We start from the raw sequence: 21,752 nt of genomic DNA, 5'->3' as shown, positions 1-21,752 counted from the left end.
ATCTTCGTTGGAATAATAGCAAGTGGAAGAATCAAGATGCACAATGTGTGTACCAATCCAAATTTTCTTTCTTTTTCTAGCTTCAATTGTGAGTAATTTCCCCCAACTCACCATTACTGGCTCCTCCAGGACTCTTTTACTGGAACCTTTCGCTGGTTTTAACTTTGAAGGACAGCCACCATGTTATCCCACCATCATGATCTTTCCAATTTTTGTGATGGCAATGGTTCAAACAAAATATGAAGACTAGAAAAGCAGATGATGTAGTGAGAGATGGTCTGTAATGGTATTAACCATGAATCAAATAAGTCACTTTTAAACATGTTTCTCACAGCCTAGAGCGATCCCTTCACTAAGGTTTTCAAAGATTAACCAAATTGTTGACTAAGGTATTAAGTCCCACATGTTATATGGAGTCCCATGGAGCATTTATCTTTAAGTGGTTCCCAATATACCATACGTAGTCTCCAAAAATCCCTCCAAACAGAACACAAAAATGAAGAAAATGACAAAAGGGAGAGAAGAATCAATGATAAGGAGGTGAAACCTATTGCCCCTTATAGAAAAGGGCTATCACTTATTGTTCTTTATCATCGTGATCGTTTTTCATTATTGACGTTCTGTTCCCTTTTTTCTTTTTGGTTGTAATAATGAAAGAAATCCGTCCACAAACAAATTTTAACCCCTCAGAAATACCACAAGGGCTTTGTGCCCTGCTGTGCGAGGAATTACTGATGTCTTCCCAACTAGTCACAACCAGACAATGCTTTATAAGCCGCAACATTCCACTAGCCCAGCTGGAACCATGATGCCATGCAGATTGTAAACTCAATACTTCCCAAAATGATAGAAATATGTGAATTTGATTATCAATACACAAGGTTAAATCATCAAATGCCCCCAAAAACTTAAGCATACAGGAAATTGATACTAGAAAGGTTGAGAAATTGGATATGCAAGTGTATAGAATTTACAAAAGTTAATGTGTAAAAGGGAAAATCTCTCAAATTGACAGGTGAGACGATGAGAGCACACTCTGTTACCAGATAAAACTTCCTTTTGATTTGAGCTGGCCTTAGATGAATGACCCTTTAACCCTAAAAAAAGTAGATTGGTTACTTTTGGGATCCTTTTATCCGCTGACGTATAACTAATAAAGGAAGTTCAACTTGCTAGTGTAGTGAAGGAATATTGTCTAGTAAAATTTTATAAAGGGCCCATCCTTTATCACTGATTCTCTCCTCTTTCACTAGATGTTCCTTGTCCTGCTACATCTTGTGGTTCCTGAGGGGGCGTGGTCACTTTTTATTTTCAACCTTTCCCGAGATATATTCGCCCAACTGGCTGAACCCCACCACCCCTTTTCATCCTGCTTATAAGGAGCTCCCTTGGTCATCTCTTTCCCATACCACACTTGACGTTCAATTCAGTCACCTTCCTTGACTGAAACAAGCCATTCTATTATCTCCTTCCCTTTTGTGGGATTCACTCTAGCCAGCCAGCCAGCCGGTACTTTACCATTCACATTTAAAGGTTCCAACTTCCAACCTATTTCCTGACTTTGTTATCCTCCAGAGCCTGTCAAAATAATACCCCTTTCACCTTCTGCAGTTTCACCATTTTCAGGTAGTGTATTAAAACATATATCCTCCAATGGCATCCAACTCTCTTGCTTCTTCACGTACCTCTAGCTCCTCTTGGACCCCTCAGGAGAACAAAAGGTTTGAAAGGGCCCTGGCTGTTTATGATAAGGACACCCCTGATCGCTGGCAGAAGGTTGCCAGAGCTGTGGGCGGAAAATCTGTAGAGGAGGTGAAGAGGCAATATGAGATTCTCATTGAGGATGTCAGGGACATTGAATCTGATAGAGTCCCAATTCCCAAATACAGGTGAAAGAAAATGTTAAGTAAGGCTATGGCTTTGAGTATGAAGAGTAGAGGTAAATACACTAGTAACTACTTGCCTTCTACCTAATACCAGAGCCAAATAATCGCTTTGCACTTCAGTTTCAAAACTGCCTTCCACATGTATCTCTCTCACTTTTACATTTCAGCTCTAAGTAATCCAGTTACACGTAAATCCCTACATAGCTTGGGAATAAAGAATAATGCTATTGCTCTTGAGTCTCCCTTTTTCTAAATCATGATCAATGACAACAACTTCATGTCACTTATGCTTTCTTTTTTCTGATTTTATTGATCAACCTTCGCTTTTGTCGGGGAATACTTTTTACGAGTGAAAAGTTTGGGGTTACAAGAAAATCCCTAAACCAAGGTTCGAAACAATCTAAACATAAAATTATACTGGAAGGATGCTATTCATTCAATAGAGACATCGTTTTTAAAAATGATATGTCGGCAGCAATGCATTTTAAGCTTCTTCCAGGTCCTCTTAACAGTAGAAGATCCAGTTAATTCCTGCAACATCATGGCCTTGTCCTTAGAATTAAGCAATTCCTGCTGTAGGGCAAGGCAATAATACTATGAACACTGAAGTGCTAGTTCTACGTACGTGGTCCATCAATTTCTCCAACTGACGATAAGTCTTAACATCCTATACACCAAACTGCTTATTTTCACTTTATTTAATGAACAAAGCCAACGCCTGACCACATTCATGCAACCTCTTATCCTGTCACTAAGCCGAAGAAACCCCACATGAGATATGATCCTACCACTTCTGGATAACATGTCAATGAACGTCCAATGGTCATCAGTTCAAAGAACTGCTATATGAGATACAATACTCTGGCCTCTCTTTTCTGATTCGGACGATATTGATTCTTCTGTAGACCCAACTCAATATTTTAATGCTCTCCTTTTTTCATTCTTCAGGAAACTTTTGTTATTTTCCCCGTCCACTGTCCTCAGTCATTCAGAACCAGTTCTTTCTGAACCCCTCTGAAACTTTTGGTTGCAGTACTGCTGCTTTAATTGACAGCTTTTCTAGAGTTTGGATGTTTTCTGACTTTCCCATACTGTTCATAACATTTGCAGATTAATAATTGTTTTCCTTCAGGCTAAAACTACTTTTCATTACTATCTGCTTGGCAGTTCTTGAAGCATCCAGGGTTCCAAACTTCCAATGAAGATCAAGACAATCTTACTGCATATCATAAACAGATTGTAAAAAAATACCAGATTTGCAAAGAAGCATCCGATTATGTAGTTATGTTGTTTCCCCTTTTGTATACAGTTGTTTTTGTGTCTGTCTTGTCCTACAGCGACATATCTAATCCTGTTTAGTCTGTATGAAGCAAGCATTATTAAGCATTTGAGATTTCCACACATTGGTGTAAGGAAAAATCTGATTGTAGGCGATTTTATGCATTAATACGTGCACCAATTCAATATAATTGGTCAAAAAATAAATTTTATTGAAAACAGTACTAATTTAAATTTAAAATATGAAGACAACAATATTAATACGCAGATTAATACGTAAATTTACTTGTACATGACAAAATCCGTTCTGCATAAAGATAAGCAGGAACTAAAAATACCCAAAAGAAACATTCTCGCTGTGTAGATGGAGAATTTCTTCGCCATAATGCCAGGGGAAACGAGTACTGTTTGAGAAACAAAATAAGAATGCCGACCAAAAAGCTTAATGTAACCTAAAAAGGTGGTGTGGAGATCCTATGGCTGACCTTATCATACCCAGAAGCATTCGACAAAGATAGCTTAGGATAATACTTAGTTATCTCCATATCCCTCGAATAATTCATAATTTCATACAACATTATTAATTAGCAATGTTACTCTTCATCTTATATAACAAAAATTGCTACCCTTCAGCCTAGTTTATTTTTACAATCATTTTTATCTCATCTCATCTCATCATTAAAATTTTTTCAAATTCTCATACAAAATAAAATAAATAATTAAACTTTTTTAAATATCAAAACAAAAATAATATTAAAAAAATATATTCTAACAATATTTTATTTAATTTTTAATTTTTATCTCATCTCATCTGCGAAAACAAATAAGAAACTTAGATTTTATTATTCTCAATTATTCTTATTACGTTATAAATTTTAAATAACTAAAGATGTTCTTTGTCAACCACTTAAATGATATCCACTTATAACAAGCTAGTGTAACAATAATATACAACAAAATCTAAGATGAAAAAAAAAATCTAAGATGAAAACAACAGTGCTAGATTTATAAAGAGATCTCATAAAAATATAGATCACAAACTGATGCGGTCTGTTATTGTTCATTAAATTGTAATTTTTTTTTTTACTATAAAAAAAATAACGTAACATATTACATTTAGCCACATCATGAACTTTCATTTTTTAACAAAATATTCATTTGTTTTGAACATTATGTCTAATTTGGATGTTGAGATGAAATTAAATGACATGAGAAATCTATGATTAGGGGTTAAATAATTTGTGAATGGTAGTAAAATAATTTGAATTAAGATGTTTTTATGGAATTTTAGAAAAGTAGAGAGAAAAAGTTGAATAAAAATATTATAAAATTAAAATATTATTAAAATATAATTTTTTAATATAATTTTTGTTTTGAAACTTGAAAAAATTGAATTATTTTTTATATTTTATTAAAAATTTGAAAAATTGTATTAGATAATAATTAAATGAAAATTGAATATTTAAAATTGAGAAGTGTGTATTTGAGTGGTATTTAAATATTAAAATGAGATAAACTATCTCAACATCCAAATGGGAGCCTATATCTAGGTTATAATAAAAAGATTTAATAACAAGCACATCAATTTGCTAGTTTTACTTATACATGAATCTCTTTGTTAACCGGTGTGCACCCATATATATATATATATGGATACCGTTAAAGTCGAGGATATCTATCGATAATTTTTACAGAATTATACTTTTTTATTTTTTGTATTTAATGATTAAAAAAGTATTTTTTAATAAATTTATGAGTTTAAAAAAAAAACATATTTAAAGGAGCTTAAAAAATGGTTGGAAAAAAAAAAACAAAAAAACAAAAAAGCAGGAATACGAATCCATACGAGGCCAAACAATCCATAAAGCTAGGCCCCCCACTTGGATTGATCTCCACGCAAGGCCTCGGCCATCCTTCCTAGTTCTAGCGACTCCCGCTTTCAATATTTTTTCCGTTTAAACCCTAGCTATGTGGAACCGACAGAGGGTTTAAGGCAAGACCGGCAACTGAACTAAACCCTTTCCGCCAAATGACCTAAAATTTTATTTTATTTTTCGATTTCGAGAAACCAATAAGGAAAATCTGGTCAGAGCTCGAATTCTCACATACCTATGGCCGCTTCCAGATTATCCTCCTGCGTAGCAATGGCCGCGGCGGTCGCGTCCTTGTCCACGCTCTCCGACCGCGCGTACGCCGACAGTCCCTTTCGTTTCTTTCCTTTCTATTCTTCTTCGTCTTCTTCTCCTCAGGGGGACCAGAACTCTAACTCGAGGTCGGAGGCGAAGGCCGATGCCGAAGAGTCCAAAGGGTCGGGTTTCGATCCCGAGTCGTTAGAACGAGGTGCCAAAGCTCTTCGTGAAATCAACAGCTCCCCGCACGCTAAACAGGTTTTGTTTTGCATTCCATTACTCTTTGTGAATTGTTTGGTAGCTGAGAAATGATGGGAAAAGAGAAGAAGAGAAATTTAACTAATAAGGATTTTGAGTCCTAGGACTACGTGTATGTGCCGAGGAAATGATGCTAAGAAAGATTGCTCTTTTTGTCTGTGAAACATCTCATAATTTGGGACCCGAGAAAAAAAGAAGCTGCTTTATACAGCCTAATAGTCAATGAAATGAAATATTCAATCAGCCAATTTTCATTCTCAAAGTCCGGCTCTTTTCTGGTATGGAACTCCGTTTTTTTAACAAGTAGCAAAATAGCGATTCAGAGTTTGAAAACCAAAATAACATTGCAGAATTTTCTCTTCCTTTATATTTGCTTTCTCAGTTTGATAAGCAACCCTCTACGTAGATAGGGCATAATGACCTTTGTAATTGGCAGTTATTGCCCGTTCTTGAATCAATAATACTTGTAAACTTATCAAAAAAAAAAAAAAAGTTTGATAAGCAACCCAAAATGTGAACCAGAGGTTTTCTTGCATGGCTTTGTTCTGTTGTGCCAGGTTTTCCAAGTAATGAGAAAGCAAGAAGATACTCGCCTTGCAGAGATGGCTGCCGAGAAGGCTCATTTTGAAGCAATTCAAGCTAATGCCGATATCGTGAGTGATTCTGCCTTTCACTCACACCACTTATTTTAGTCGCACGATGTGGTTTCACTGCATATTTTCAACCAATCTCACTTATCAAAAAAATAAAATATTTTCAACCAATCTCATTTGAGTATGTATGTTTGAAGTAGGCCAAATGACACTGTTAATTTAATTTTTCTTAAACTGCTGTGTCGAAATATGCCCATGATATGCGATGGCTCAACCTCTAACAATCCCTGCCTATTGCTTTGCATAATTATAGAGTGGTTCCTTGCGGTGATAGGAATGGTTGTTATTTTTGTAGCACCTTACACTTTTCATCATGTGGATGCAGATACTCTCAAGCTTATACCCTTTAGGATTGAACTTTTCAGTTATACAAAATGCTCATTTAATTGTAAAAAGTAGCATGTCTGATCAATCTTGTTAGAGTGTCAGTGCGTTATGACCCTTCCATTGTGAATTATTACTTATACATTTTTTTTTTCATTTGCAGGAAAAGCAGCGTAAATTACATGAAGAGCAAAGAGATCTGATACAGCAACAAGCACAGGCAAAGGCACAAATGTTGCGATATGAGGATGAGCTGGCTAGGAAAAGAATGCAGGTGCAGATAGTGAAATAATTGTATACTTTTTTCAAACTACAATTAATAAAATTTTTGCTGCCAAACAGCCTGTTATGTTTTATTTTCTCATTGTTTGCAGACAGATCATGAAGTTCAGAGGAAACATAATGTTGAACTGGTTAGGATGCAAGAGGATTCCTCTACACGGAAAGAACAAGCTAGACGAGCTACTGAGGAACAGATCCAAGCTCAGCAGCGCCAAACTGAGAAAGAGAGGGCTGAAATAGAGAGGGAAACAATAAGAGTTAAGGCCATGGCAGAGGCTGAAGGCCGAGCCCATGAAGCAAAACTGACGGAGGAACATAACAGGAAAATGCTTATAGAACGTATTAATGGTGAAAGAGAGAAATGGCTTGCTGCAATCAATACAACTTTTAGTCACATTGAAGGTATACATGACTGAGAAACATGTATTTGTATTGTGTTGTTCAATCACAAGGGTGATTAATTTGGTCCACATATAAATGGTTTCTTGGATGAAGACTTGTGCCATGTGTTCTGACTGGTTAGCTGCTTTTGTGTGTTTCATACTTCTCTATGTATTGGGGCTCATGGCCATTTTGTCACTTCTATGTTCTAACATCTTTAATTCTTTCCATAAATTTTTCTTTTTTTTTTTTTTTTTTTTTTTTTTTTTTTTTTTTTTTTAAATCTCCAGAATTTTATTGTTGAAAAGGCAGCTATGTTATGCAAAATAATTCAGTGTTATGCTTTATCTTGATGCAAACTTTCTATCTTCACAGTTGCTTTTGCTTCTTAAGATATAAGGGTTCAAAATTATTAAGTGTTTCGTACCCATATAAAAACATATATTAAATTCTTGAATAATTTTCGGCATAAGGGAAAGTTCAATATACTCAAGTGGGCACTTAAGGCCTGGTTTGGATAGCAAAGTCCTGCCAAGTCATCCAATCTCATCTCATCCCATCTCATCTCATCACATCTCATCTTGATATCCAAACACCACAAACACAAATAGTTTTCAATTTCAAATTTTCAACTTTTTCATCTAATCATTACCTAATCATTACAACTTTTCCAAACTTCCAAACAAAATACAAAAAATAATTCAACTTTTTCAAATCCCAAAACAAAAATAATATTAAAAAATTATACTCTAATAGATCCAAATGGACTTGGAAAACAAATTCCCAAAACCTCATAAAACATATAAACTCAACCCTAACTTATAAAAAAAACATATAAACTCAAACATTTCACTACTATTCACAAACCATTTCATTACTATTCACAGACCATCTCATCTCACTATCCAAACAAGGCCTGGAACCTATATTTCTGTCTTGTATGCGATAAAAGTATGATAACTTCATAGCTTTCTGATATTAAACAGCCAATGCCCTGAAGTGTTATACTTAAAGCATCTTACCTTGAACTTAATAAAGTAATGTTTTTTGCGCAACACTTAATTTGTCTTAAAAGTGAAACTTTCATTGTGATTATTTTACATTTATTGTTTAGTCAATAGGGATATCAATGTATAGCAGATTGCCAAATATTCAGGATTTCCTATATATGTAAATTTTTTTGTTCTTGTTGCTAGGTATCTTTGTTGTGCATGTCTTTTCTTTGTTTGTCAAGCCTATAGTGACCTTAATGAGAGAAAAAAAAAAAAGATTCGTCGAATTGTATTGAGTTTGACTCATGGTGTAAATAGTATGTGAATTTAATACCTCCTGTATAGAGGAAAGATGGCATTCCTAGCTCATTATCAGATAATGACCTATTCACAAAGGTCATGTGGGACTATTATATTTCATTTTCTGTCTCATAGAAAACCCATTTTGCTCTGTTTAGCCCTTTTGAACTCATTGATGTATGTTTCTGCTTCACTAATTAGTTCTTAATGTTACATGAATTGATAACCTTGGCATCTGCTATTTCCTTTTCATAAAATATTATTGGTCTTAGATACATATGCTTCAGCATTTGTTTGGGATCTAATTGGGGAGTGGACTTTTAAATTATTGTCGATTTTATAATTGCCATTTAGGTGGCATGCAGGAGGATATCTTAATGACATGAACATTCCTCCACTCTCACCTGCAGGGGGTTTTAGGATCCTACTGACTGATAGGAATAAGTTGCTTATGACAGTTGGAGGAGCCACTGCATTAGCTGCAGGAGTTTATACAACTAGGTTTGTATGTTGATTTTCTTCTTGCATCGTTTTTAGTCACTTTAGTTTAAAGTATATTTCTCTTTTTTATATGGGTCGTATTTCTCTGTCATGTCTTATCTTTTTCTTGGCTGTTATTAGCTTTAGAAAGATATAAAATGGGATTTATGTGCCTGTTGCTTGGTTCAATCCAATATGTTTATCTTGAGTTGTTTTTTCCTATCAATTGAAGAGAGAGAGGGAGAGAATTGGATATTGCTTGGTCCATCCATGATTGACAATCTGGTTGGTTAGAAGTTTGTAAGTATCTGCTTATCTAGCATGTTGGATGTGTACGTCCTAGTGGCATAATTTGTCCTGAAGAGATGTTGAATATGGATACAACTAGGACTTCCCTAAACAACCTATGTTTATGACAAGGCATGTACGAAACAAGGAAAGTATTGTATATCTGTCATGTCCACAATCTTTCACGCCACTCCCTGTGCCCCACCCCTCTGTCAGGCATCCATCACTTCCCACCCCAACACTACAACACCACTACTTCACTATGACATTCTGTAACATTTGTTTCACCTCTACCATTGTGTTATTGGAATAATAAAGTGTACCCTAGCCGGCAATTTGATATACTGATCGGTTCAGTCTGAGATGACTATCATGGAGATCTTTCTTATCAAGGCCTCATTAGACAATGACCATCAGAGTATTCTTGTCCATGGGACAACTCAATTGATGCTGTAGATTCACGAGTCATGATGAGTTATTCTTTTAATTGGATGAGACATTTGATCCTCTTTCACGATCTTTGATATGTTTACAGAGAAGGAGCTAGAGTAATGTGGGGATATGTTAATCGGATTCTGGGGCAGCCATCACTTATTCGAGAATCCTCCATTGCAAAATTTCCTGGGTCGGAATTGATTTCTAAGGCTAAAAATAAAGTTTTTAAATACAGTACCTCAGCTGGGGCTGCAGGAAGTAAAAATGGTCTTGGAAATATTGTTCTCCATCCTTCGTTGGAAAGGAGAATACAGCAACTTTCTCGAGCTACATCAAACACCAAGACTCATCAGGCACCTTTTCGCAATATGATGTTTTATGGGCCCCCTGGCACTGGAAAAACTTTGGTTGCAAGGGAGATAGCTCAGAAATCAGTATGCTTTTAAAATCTTGACATCATCTAATTTTATCACTGCTGCCTGACTTATATGTGCCTTGTTGGACATATATTTTATTGGTGCTCCCATTGACACTTGAATTTTCTCATACAGGGTTTGGATTATGCCATGATGACTGGAGGAGATGTTGTGCCACTGGGTGCGCAGGCTGTTACCAAAATTCATCAGATTTTTGATTGGGCTAAGAAATCAAATAAAGGTTTATTGCTTTTTATTGACGAGGCGGATGCTTTCCTATGCGAGTAAGTTTTTCTTTTCTTTTCTTTTCGTTTTTGAAGCTTAAGCTGCTCTCTGCAAGTTATAATTTTCTCTAGTTTCTAATCCTCTAGTTTTGTATTGTAAGCTGTTGCTAAGTTTTTGAGAAGTTTAACTGTTATGTTTCATGAAGTTATCACTGCTTATTATGCAGTTAGAACAAGTAGTTGTATTCCAAGATTCCCATTGTTATGATACTATGTTCGTGTCATAAATGGTCAGTTTGATTGTGAGTATATATGGCAGCACCTGAATATATATCCTCAGTCTTTTATGTGACCTCGTGTGAAAAATGCTAAGCTCTGTGATTACTGTATCTTTCTTATATGCAATTAATTTAAAACTCAAGTTCATCCTGGTTATTCTAACCACTTAGTACCTTTTCTTGGCTTCTATTTTCATGGTATTTATTCAAATAATGATTTTGTTCTCTGCAATAATATAATTTCTTCTGGAAACCCATTTAGTAATCATGGTTACGATCCAATACAGGCGTAACAGTACACATATGAGTGAAGCTCAAAGAAGTGCTCTGAATGCATTGCTCTTCCGAACTGGAGATCAGTCTAGAGACATAGTTCTCGTTCTCGCAACAAACAGACCAGGTGATCTCGACAGTGCTGTTACCGATCGAATTGATGAGGTCATCGAGTTTCCACTTCCAGGAGAGGAGGAACGTCATAAACTACTGAAGCTCTACTTGTACAAGTACCTTTCTGGTGAAAGCGATCAGAACGCAGCTAAGTGGGGTCTTTTTACCAAGAAAAAGCCACAAAAGATAACTATAAAAGATGTAACGGATGATGTAATCCGAGAAGCTGCCAGGAAGACAGAAGGGTTCTCCGGCCGAGAAATAGCAAAACTAATGGCTAGTATCCAAGCAGCTGTTTATGGGCGCCCGGACTGCGTGTTGGATACCCAGCTGTTTATGGAAATTGTTGATTACAAAGTTACAGAGCATCATCAGCGAATAAAACTAGCAGCTGAAGGTGGTGTACCAGCTTAGGCTAAGGACGTGCAATCTCAAGACGTCAGATGCAAGAGTAGGGAAGATGGCTTATTTTTGGAAGCCCAAAAATTGGAGAGTTTTTTGCAGTGTTTTGATGATTATTTAACATTCTTTGTATATTGGAATATTGTGGTTCTTTTTGTTGTAGGGGTCGATAAGTCGATCTCCCTTTTCCCTCTCATTTTCATTTCCTGACATTTTTGGTGAAGTCGTGTGGTATCTGTGGGGAATGTTTGTGTGAGGGAATGAGCTGCAATTGTCATGGCCTACATAATACTTCTCCCTCGGTACCTGGTGACCCAGACGGATCTACAGTGCTGATTGGACGACAATATGAGATGGTGGAAACTTCTTGTAATAATTCGAAAGCAGACTCTCTTCTGTTTTATTTCCCTAAAAATATGCATGTTCTCTTTTTCTTTTTTCTTTTTAATTGAGATGCCTTTTTCTAAAAACATCAAAGAACATGAAATGAAGTTGAACGTTGAAGTATACATTGTGACTTTTTTTAAAATTGATATCAGACCATTAGATGGATGAAAGCTAGATGATATATCATATGGCATAGTTTTAGAAAAATATGAGATTTATATAAAAAACCTAATTTTAAATAATAAATTTTATTTTATTTGATTTTTAAATATGCAAAAAATGTGCACTCTAAAAAGTATGGAAGATTAATCACAATTTTAATAGTTTAATTTTGAAGAGGATTGTTATATCTATAAAAGAATTATATAAAAATAATCTTATAAATTGATGTAATTTTATCTGATTCATTAAATTTACTTTATAATAAAAAATAATTTTCAATCTGATAAATTATATTAAATTATGTTAATTTATAAAATTACTTTTGTATAATAGTTAAAATATTCCAATTTTAAATGTGAGAATATCCTTAGCTTTTTAGTTTCCTTTTTCCAAAGAGACCACTTTTGGCGGAGGAACGAGACCCGTAAAAGGCAACAAAGACCACACGTGGCGCAAGGACAGCAATAGCTCTTCCTTAACCGTCCCGAATAACCGCCACGTTACCCCAATGCGCCACGTACAGACCGGGCCGAACACCAACGGCCTCAAGCTCCAATTTTTATTCAGGATCTTGGAACTTTCAGTTCCGATGCTTTTAATTTGGCTCTTCAGTTCTTACACTTACTACTGTTCGTTGAGAGAGATGGCGAAGACAAGGGCATGGGTAGTTTTGTTGTTGTGCGTGGCGGTGCTGTGGCCGGGAATGTGTTGGTGCTGGGGAGAGAACGCCATGGATGATGCTAAGGAGAGGATGAATGCGGGGCAGAGAGTGCCGGGGTGAAAGCGGAGGAGGCCAAACAAGGCGCTGCCGAAGCCATGCACGATTCCAAGGACAAGATGGATTCCTGGGTCGATTGGGCGTATGACAAGTTCAACGAGTATATATATATATATATATTCTTCTCCCTTCGCATTTTCCTTAATCTATGTCATACATATTTCTTTTTTTTTTTTCTGTATTTTGTAGGACAATATATATATATATATATATATGTAAGAATCGTCTATATTTATTATTGATTATTATAAAAAAAGTAATGAGGTCGGAAGAGAGTACTGTTACATTCATTAAGGAATTACGTAAAAACAATTCCACAAACTTACTAGCTAGAATACTTCTCCTGAGAATTTCTCACTCGATCCGTGATAAGATCAATATTTAATCTTTTTATGTCACAAAATAATGCCGTATAGGAATTTTGGAAGTTTCCAACATGTTTTTCAGTCATATTGAAGACCAACACGACAATATATCCATGTCGTGTCTGCACACCTTATTACTCTTTCACAAAGAAGAAATCAGGGTTGGAGTACTCGCACTAGACACATTAACTGGTGACTTGGAATAGTTCTAGGGGTGCATGATCACCTGCCTTAAGGGGTGAAATCATATTCTGCACAAAAGGTAAATTAAGAGAAGAATGATGTGTGATTAATACATCTATGTTTGAACTAGAATAAGATCTTACTTGCCTGAATATTTTTTCTTTTCTGCATGCTTTGAAAGGTTATTGACTAATATGATGGAATGGTATGATAGGGGATTTGGACTTGGACAGAACAATGCAAAAGAGGATGTTCAAAATGCGATGGATAAAGCCGGGTATGCTGCATGGAGAGCCACGGATACAATAAGTTCTGCTGGATCTGGTATTAGTCCGGACTTTGTTGTCGGACACCTGGTGGCAATTAAAAAAAAAAGAAACTAATGTTTTCAGTCATTTTTTACTTTGTCCTCTCCCAGATGCACCAAAGTATGCTTCCAAGACGGCGGGTGATGCAAAACACTTCGTCTCTGAGAAAGCCGATCAAACTATAAGAATGGCTACAGACAAGGTAGGTGATGCGGAGGAGACAATGGCAGGAGCGATGGCATATGGGAAAAACAAAGGAGCTGATGCTTACGAGGACGCTAGCGCGACACTGAAGATGGCTACAGAAACGGCTTCCAATAGGGCTGGGGATGCTCAAGAGAAGATGTCAGAAGCAATGGGGTATGCAAAAGATAAAGCAGCAGATGCCTATGATGGAGCTAAGCAGAAAATGAATGTAGCTTCAAATGTGGCCTCGGATAAGGCCCAGGATGGGGAGAGATGATGAAAGAAACAATGGGATATGAAAAGGAGAAAGCAGCCAATGCGTATGACAAAGCAAAGCATCATGTGGAGGATTCGTACATGACAGCGAAGGAGACCATGACAGAACATGCCAAGACTAATTACGAGGCTGCAAAGGAGAAGGCTTCGCAGGCTGCAGGCGATGTTGGGGCTACGATGAGGAACATTAAGGCAGAGCTATGAAGGGAGGCCAGGGATGATTATGATCACCACTTTTATCATGTTATAATCTTCCTGAAGCCATCTGTGAGTTTTATATATGTTTATTGTTATATATATTTCTGTCATTCTACATTAATAATATGTTTATCTTTAGTAGGGTATTAATTTAAGGTAATGAAATTTGTATCCGAGGAATAACTTTTTTCCCATTTTAGAAAGGAAAATGCTAGTTAATGGTTAAGGAATTGAATATTAGTGAATTGTTATTTTATTGTTTAATAAACAATATTTAAATATGTATAAAAAAACATTAAAGAAAAAGAAGAAGAAAATAAAAAAATACATTTGCACTTATCGAGTTCTTCGATTAAAGTCTCGGTCCTTGTAGCATGGTCCTTTCAAAAATGTGATTTAATCCAAAAATTTCTGGTAGATTTTTTTCTTCTTATTTATGGGGAGATGGGAGACATAGTTAAAGGCATCTTTGGACAAATCAACAATTTTCAAGACTTCTTATAATTTCATTCTCAAATATCATTTAAATATAAAATACTTTTTAATTTTAAATATTCTACTAATCATTATCCAAATACAAAATCAAATACTTTTACAAACTTCAAAACAAAATATAAAAATTAATACAAATTTTAGGACAAAAATAATATTCAAACAATTTTTTTTTTTTTAACTTTATCATTTTTTTTCAACTTTTTCTCTATATTTTTTAAAACAAAATAAAACACATTTACTCAAACTATTTCACTATTATTCACCAAATTTTAAATAGTCCAAGTCATGTCCAAACAGACCTGTCCATCTTATACCAGTGGTTGCGCGCGCCAGCACACTGTGCTTGCCGTCCGGGAATATGAAACAAAATGTAGCAAGTAGATTCTACTGTAGGGAAATATTGCCACTGATCGATCCAGTGGAGAAATTCGAATGGCTTGACCATGATGTTGATAAAATGTCAATAGAAATCAAACTGTATTTTATATATTGTTGTTTGTGTGAATTTGTCAAGCTATATTAAATATGTGATAAATATATAGGACCCATTTATGTGTCTATTTTTCTAGCTCCCAGTACTTGAGACTTTCAAATTCTATCGAATTTCTGTCCCCTTATGTTGTACTCGGGCTTGACTTTAGGGGATTTTGATTAAAGACATTGAAGAAACTTAAAAATTATTAAGGGATCTTAATGCAGAAAGCTGGTAGAGGAAATTATCATTCTAGGAATTACATGATCATTAGAAATGATTTTAGAAATGAGTAAACCGGAATGTCACAAAAAAGGAGAAAGTAGAAGGAAATCTAAACATTAGATAGTTTAGACTAGATTATATATATATATATAGTACTGTAGTTGAAATTACTATCTAGAAACTGATCTAGTTTATTTTTCGTAAATGAGATGAGATGAGTACTTGAGAACTTGAAATAAAAGTTAAAAGTTAAATAAAATATTATTAGAATATATATTTTTAATATTATTTTTATTTTGATATTTGAAAAAGTTAAATTGTTTATTTTATTTTATGTGAAATTTTAAGAAAATTGTAATGATAAATGAGATAAAATAAAAGTGATTATGAAAACAAATGAGACCGTATGCGGGATGATAGAGCTACGTACGGGCTACCATATATATATATGTATGTATATGTATATATATATCTGAATGGGTACTATATATTAATTATGTCAGAAGTTTATGACTTTATAGCTTTTAAGTTAAATTAAGCTTCATCCCAACTTAGGGCATGCGATTGTCCTTATGGAGAAAAGAACCTAAGGGACAATAACATGATGTTCGTGAGTTCTATTATTAGGTTTTCAACATATTAAAGATAGCAGAGGTAGGTTATCAAGAAGATGGAGGTAAGGTCCTTTTTAAAATCCCATGAATTTATTATTTATCCTCTAGATTTCCACAATAAGTACCACTGATCTATACCCATGAATCCAAATTATTTAATGTCGGATCCAAGCCCTAGATATATATATAAATCCAAAATAACTTGTTTGGATTCTTAATTGAAATTATAGCTTTTCCAGCTACATTCCTGTAATGTGCATTTATTAAGTTTATAATCTGTCCTTTTGTGATTCACGAATCTTCTCCAGTTGTCGGTCTACTGAGTCCTGTTTGATTTTAAAGTAGCTGAACTATCCTTGTGTTCTGCTTCTGTCATTATCCCGCGAGTCACTACATTCGCTGGATTAATTTTTCTTTTTTTCTTCTCTCACAGCTTGTTGCTCTTAAATATATATTCTATGTTGGTGTTGGTATTTTTACTGTTAAAAGTGCTGTATCTTTGATACCCTTCATTCAGATATGGCAATATTGAGCCATTAATGCTCTAGTCCATTAAAAAGGTATGCTTCCATCTTCAGATCAGAACTCTTTTTACACACACATACATACATACATATATATATATATATATATATGGTATCTTTCGTACAAGATTGCCTCTATCAAATTCCAGTACTTTTTTTCTGCAACCATGAAGCCTCAATATCGATGTTTCACAAAGGGTCTGCTGCTATATATTTTGCACGCTAAAGAGTAATAGACTGGTACTGTTTAGGTCCTTTCCAATTCCATAGTACTGCATGCGAGTAATGTTGTAATTCTTTCTCTGATCAGCTACTTTCCAATTCCATAGTGCATGATTTCTTATGAGAATGCCAACATTTTTTACATCAAAATTTGGAAAGTTAAAGATCTGCAGATTTGACAGTCGTTGAACTTGCATTAGGTTTCATCGCATCTTTTTTTTTTTTACTCCGAAAAGGCTTCCTAAATTTATGTGAAAACTGGCCTCTTCATCCAGGCCGTCATGAATTATATCCAGAATCAAGCTAAATTATAACCCTATTTTTAATTTGGAACATCTTCCAGCAAAACTCCCTATACGACAGCTCCTCCATTGATGTTTTCTCCGGCCTGGCCAGTGGCCATGGGCAATAAAGTCGTTTGCCGTACGAACCAAGGGTTCAGATTGGCAGACGCCTCTCCACGTGCAACAGTAAATACATGACACAGAAAACTTATCTAGTTTTGATAGTACTGAACCATAACCCACAGTAGGAGTCCGCGGATGGTAATTACAAATTCTCAAACATGGAAAAAGACAACGCGACCGGAACTTATATAGAGTGTCGGTGTTTTTTTAAAGTACTGTTTAGTGACACCTTCAGTCCCGTTTGATTCCTGAGAAAGATAGAAGAAGCATATATAGGGTTTTACCAAAACAATTACTTTACTAAAGGGTTAAAGTAAGGAAATGAGACAGTAAGAACTACTAACGAATGTTAAAGAGAGAGTTTTTATTACAGATGAACATGTTTTAAGGAACAGATATAAAACCCATGTTCATATTCATCCAACAAAACCAAAATTAAGCTGTATCATTTTTCTATCTTTACCCTTTTTCCCTGATTTGCCTTGATCCGTGGAAACTTGAGCTAGCTAGTTTTGGAACAAAGAAGATGAGAGACAGAATATTTTCAGTAGAAAGATAATAAACATGGGCTTACCAATTATTGAGAGAATATTTATGACTACCAAGAGTCACCAAATTAGAAGAAGATTTACAGATTGATTGAGGTTAATTTATAGCATCACTGCGAATTGCACCAGAAAAAAAAAAAAAAAAAAAGGTTATTGCTAATACGTACAGTAGTGGGTGGGTAATCTAACTCCTCCATTCTGTAGTACCTCTGTGCACATCTAATCTAATCATTCACCGAATATATGCATTTGCTGATCAGTAAAAGTAATCTCAAGGGTTTGAAGAGTTTGATTTGCCTTACATTTGCTTCTTCTTCATGGCTTGTTTATTGTTGTGCATCCATACCTTGAAAACTTGCCTCTTTACACCCACTTCGGAACAGAACTGCTGGACTTCTTGGTCGTCATGTTTCTGGATCTTCCACCCCAACTTCTCAGCAAATTCCATCATCTTATCTTTCTGTTCCTGAGTAAATTTTGTCCGAAACCTCCTTTTGGATTGCGGCGCTTGTACTGAAGTTTGCATACCAACATTAGACCGAAACATATTGAGATCTTCGCTCGAAGACTCGGCTGGCGCTCCACCGCCGCCTCCAAAGGCCATCATCATCGGCGCGGTGGCTCCGGTCAAAGGAGCTGTGGATAGAACATGCGGGAATTTCTGATGATGATATACATGAGCCGAGGGAGGAAGGAGTGGAGGATGATGTTGAGAAGGCACCATTTCTCTTTGGCCATTGTTTATGCTGGGGTTCGGGTAGTAACAATTGGAAACATATTTAGAATCACCCTCGACTTCTTTCCGATGGAAATTCCGGTGGCATTCACAAGCTGCACACTTTAAGGCCTCCGGGGTGCCTTCCTTCCCGCTTGACATGAATTCTCCGCAGCCATCCACAACGTGCCCGCCCGTGCTGGCCACGTGGTTCTTCAAACATTCTCTATATCTCACCTTTGGTGCAGCCCTAATGGTAGAGGTGCTTCGTGGTGGTTGTGGGAGTGGTGATTTTAATGTTGATGCGCCAGTACTGGTTGGTGTGCTTATTGCACCTGTGGCTGCAAGAGCTGGGACTGGATCTGGATTTGGGTCTGGATCTCTTCTGGTTTTGTGTGCATCCTGTTGTGGATGTGGATCTGACTGTTGAGGAGGAGGAGGAGGAGGATGATGATAAACAGGATGATGATCTAGTTCTTGAACTGGGTTAACGATCGTGTTACCATGAACAGTTTGATCCCTTCGTCTTTCTCCCACAGCTGGAGCTACAATTGGAGAAGACAGCTTGTTGGTTGACTCTCTGTGGGATGGATTATAGCTCAAGGTGCTCGGCATCCCTATTTCTTTATCTTGGCCTCTCAGTTCCATTTTAAATCTGATTTCTGATGTGAATCCTTGATCTAAGCCTTGATCTCAGTCTCCCTTTGTGTTTTGAAAATAATAAAAATGATGACTCTCAAAACATCCTCGTTTCCTTTTGATTTCTGTTTGTTATGGAAGTTGCTGTATTCCTCTCAACCCTAATTCATCCCATCTAATCAAAACAACAATACTTAATCAAACGTATAATCACCACCAAAACCCAAAATTATTCTTTCTTTCTCATTCTGATCTTGACATTTTGGGTGCTAAACCCACTACCATAACACTAATTTCAACCTTATTTCCAAAGACGTAAGCAAGTGATCGAGCAGTAAATTGACCGATGGAATAGACGGATTTAATAGAACGAGAATCTCTGACTAATCAAGAAATTAACGAAGTAAGAAGTAAAAATGGAGGAAGCAAATCTCTAGAGATGTAACTCAGATTGGGAGGGGGCCCTACAATATTAGCTAATTAAAATAGAACTTACCCTGAAAGTCAGACTGTAGCATTAAAAGAGAGGGAGCTGTGATTGCCTCAGCTTAGAAGCAAATATAAGAAAACTTGGCCTGAGCCTGAGCCTGAGCCTGAGCCTTACAGTTGATTAAGGAAGAGATCTTAGATCCTAATCTTAAATTATGAAGAAAATGTAAATGTGAGACGTTTGTGTATCGAGAAAAAAATAACAAAAGGAGGTGGAGAGGAAGATCGTGTGTTTCCCAACACCCATCCAATCTAATAAAGGAACATGTAGGTAACTTTGCACTCAAACTGAGTTATGACTACACTCAGAAAGGAGTCTTGCAGAACAACCGACAAGGTCATGTTAGTCCTCTCCCACGGCCTGCACCCTCGTCCAGTTCTCAATAATTGCCCTTGCCCTTCTGTGGGACTCTTTCTGAAACCCTAAAAATCAACCACAAAATGAACGTTGTTTTATGTGTAAGACAGAGAGAGAGAGAGAGAGAGAGAGAGAGAGAGGGGGGGTTGGGGGTCCTCTGACTCGACGTAGCCCTGCTTGCTTTGCCTGGAATCTTCCTGCAACCTCAAATTCCCAGATTAATGGTTTCTTCAGACGCAAAACCCAATTAGAGAGGCTCTCAAAGAAGGTGTTTAGGAAAAGTAATCAGAGAGAGAGAGAGAGAGAGAGAGAGATGAGAGAGTTGGTGTAAATACGTGTGCGTGTCTGAGTGATACAGTGAGAGATAGACTTTTTTGTTCTTTTCTTGAAATCTTTGAGGACTGAGGGCGGCCTTGAGACTACTAAAGTGAGAGAATGCATGGTCCACTCCACAGCACTTGTCCAGTTAGTGTGTGTCAGACTCTGTCTCTCTCTCTCTCTCTCCTCGAGGTATTTCTTGTGTGTTTGTATAATGCGCCTGCTGCTGCATTTTCTGCAACTATCCATTATTTCACCAGCTACCAGATGACTCCTGCCAACAAATATCTCTTTTCCCACTTTTCGTCGTATCTCGTACGCTTTATTTTATGCTTCATCTCAAATTTTATTATTTTTAATAACATTTTTAATGATATTATGTATAAATTATTCAATGTGTATTAATATTAATATGTAAGTTTAAAAACAATATAATTTAAAGGGAAAAGTATTTGAGTGTAATTATTTAGTATATGCATGCAATTAGATACTTTATAATATATATGAGAAATATTTTAGTCAAAAAAAATTACATAAAAATAATTTTACAAACTGATATAACTTTATCTGATTCGTTAGATCAGTTTAATATATTCATCTTCTCGCAATATATCATATTTTTAAAAATTAATATTTATAAATATCATATCATTTATACTTGTAACAATTATTTTTTAGACTTTTTGGACAATATACTTGGAACTCGCTCAATCGTTTATATGGCATTCATATCCAACCGGATTCACGAATGAAACTCATTCCATCGTAATTGTATGTTCAAGGAGAATTGAAAGATATCCATTATTAAAGCAAAGAATGGTCAATTTTTCATTCCCCACGACATTTTTGTTGTTGTTGTTGTTGCTGTGTTTCTAATTAACTTTGCTCCTCATCAGTTTCATGATCTTTTTCCAAGTCCAACGGTAATTAATCCCTGGCCTGGACATTTCAATTGCCACAAATCCCAACCCATTGATCATCGAGTATGATTTACGCAATTGCACCATGCATGCATGCATGCATATATATATTATATATATATATATAGGAGCATTGCTGCACAATCATGCTCTATTATCATCACTTGACTCAAAACTTCTTAATTTAATGTAAAAAATATATTTAACTATTTAAAGTTAGAATACTCTTTCTAAATAAGTGATCCGACATATGGAATATTAGTTGCTGTTTTTCTCCTTGAGATATTAGTTGCATGGTTTAGTATTGCATACCTTTAGGTCACTAGACTAGCTAATTTTGGGAGCTAGCTTTCTATAGCTCTTGATTTCAATATTTATATTTATAACCTATTTTAAAAATATATATATATTGGGTATAATTGATACGCAAAATGGGCACCCGAAATTATATTCCATAGTAATTTGGTTAGATTTTTATGATTAGGAATCGGTATATATAGTACTCATTCCTTAAAATGAATTTCTCTATAAAAAAAAATTTACTTTGAATCTAAAGATAATTATGAAAAA

The 21,752-nt window shown here is 35.7% G+C and overlaps 3 protein-coding genes and 1 pseudogene across 4 annotated transcripts; 3 read left to right on the top strand and 1 right to left on the bottom strand.

Moving 5' to 3' along the window:
• Positions 1-1,389: 1,389 nt before the first annotated feature.
• LOC121267285 (protein RADIALIS-like 5) lies at positions 1,390-3,287 on the top strand. 2 transcript variants are annotated; one of them, XM_041171135.1, is made up of 2 exons: positions 1,390-1,889; positions 3,054-3,287. In XM_041171135.1, exons 1-2 carry the CDS (start codon positions 1,654-1,656, stop codon positions 3,058-3,060), a joined length of 243 nt encoding a protein of 80 aa, XP_041027069.1. In that variant the 5' UTR covers positions 1,390-1,653; the 3' UTR covers positions 3,061-3,287. The 2 variants fall into 2 exon arrangements, with proteins under 2 accessions (XP_041027069.1, XP_041027071.1); XM_041171137.1 differs by having other exon boundaries at positions 1,392-1,939.
• A 1,776-nt stretch (positions 3,288-5,063) lies between these two features.
• On the top strand, positions 5,064-11,796 carry LOC121267277 (ATPase family AAA domain-containing protein 3-like). The gene is made up of 8 exons (XM_041171128.1): positions 5,064-5,551; positions 6,109-6,204; positions 6,692-6,802; positions 6,903-7,212; positions 8,894-8,984; positions 9,787-10,120; positions 10,238-10,386; positions 10,892-11,796. Exons 1-8 carry the CDS (start codon positions 5,276-5,278, stop codon positions 11,403-11,405), a joined length of 1,881 nt encoding a protein of 626 aa, XP_041027062.1. The 5' UTR covers positions 5,064-5,275; the 3' UTR covers positions 11,406-11,796.
• A 727-nt stretch (positions 11,797-12,523) lies between these two features.
• On the top strand, positions 12,524-14,380 carry LOC121250756 (annotated as a pseudogene).
• Positions 14,381-17,014: 2,634 nt separating this feature from the next.
• LOC121267107 (zinc-finger homeodomain protein 6) lies at positions 17,015-20,405 on the bottom strand. The gene is made up of 3 exons (XM_041170981.1): positions 19,863-20,405; positions 19,594-19,696; positions 17,015-19,272 (listed from the first exon to the last, which is right to left on the bottom strand). Exon 3 carries the CDS (start codon positions 19,104-19,106, stop codon positions 18,042-18,044), a length of 1,065 nt encoding a protein of 354 aa, XP_041026915.1. The 5' UTR covers positions 19,107-19,272; positions 19,594-19,696; positions 19,863-20,405; the 3' UTR covers positions 17,015-18,041.
• Positions 20,406-21,752: the final 1,347 nt, after the last annotated feature.

This window comes from Juglans microcarpa x Juglans regia, chromosome 1D, assembly GCF_004785595.1.
Source record: "Juglans microcarpa x Juglans regia isolate MS1-56 chromosome 1D, Jm3101_v1.0, whole genome shotgun sequence".
In the NCBI taxonomy this organism is placed as follows: domain Eukaryota; kingdom Viridiplantae; phylum Streptophyta; class Magnoliopsida; order Fagales; family Juglandaceae; genus Juglans; species Juglans microcarpa x Juglans regia.
This window is presented reverse-complemented; position numbering and strand designations above follow the sequence as displayed.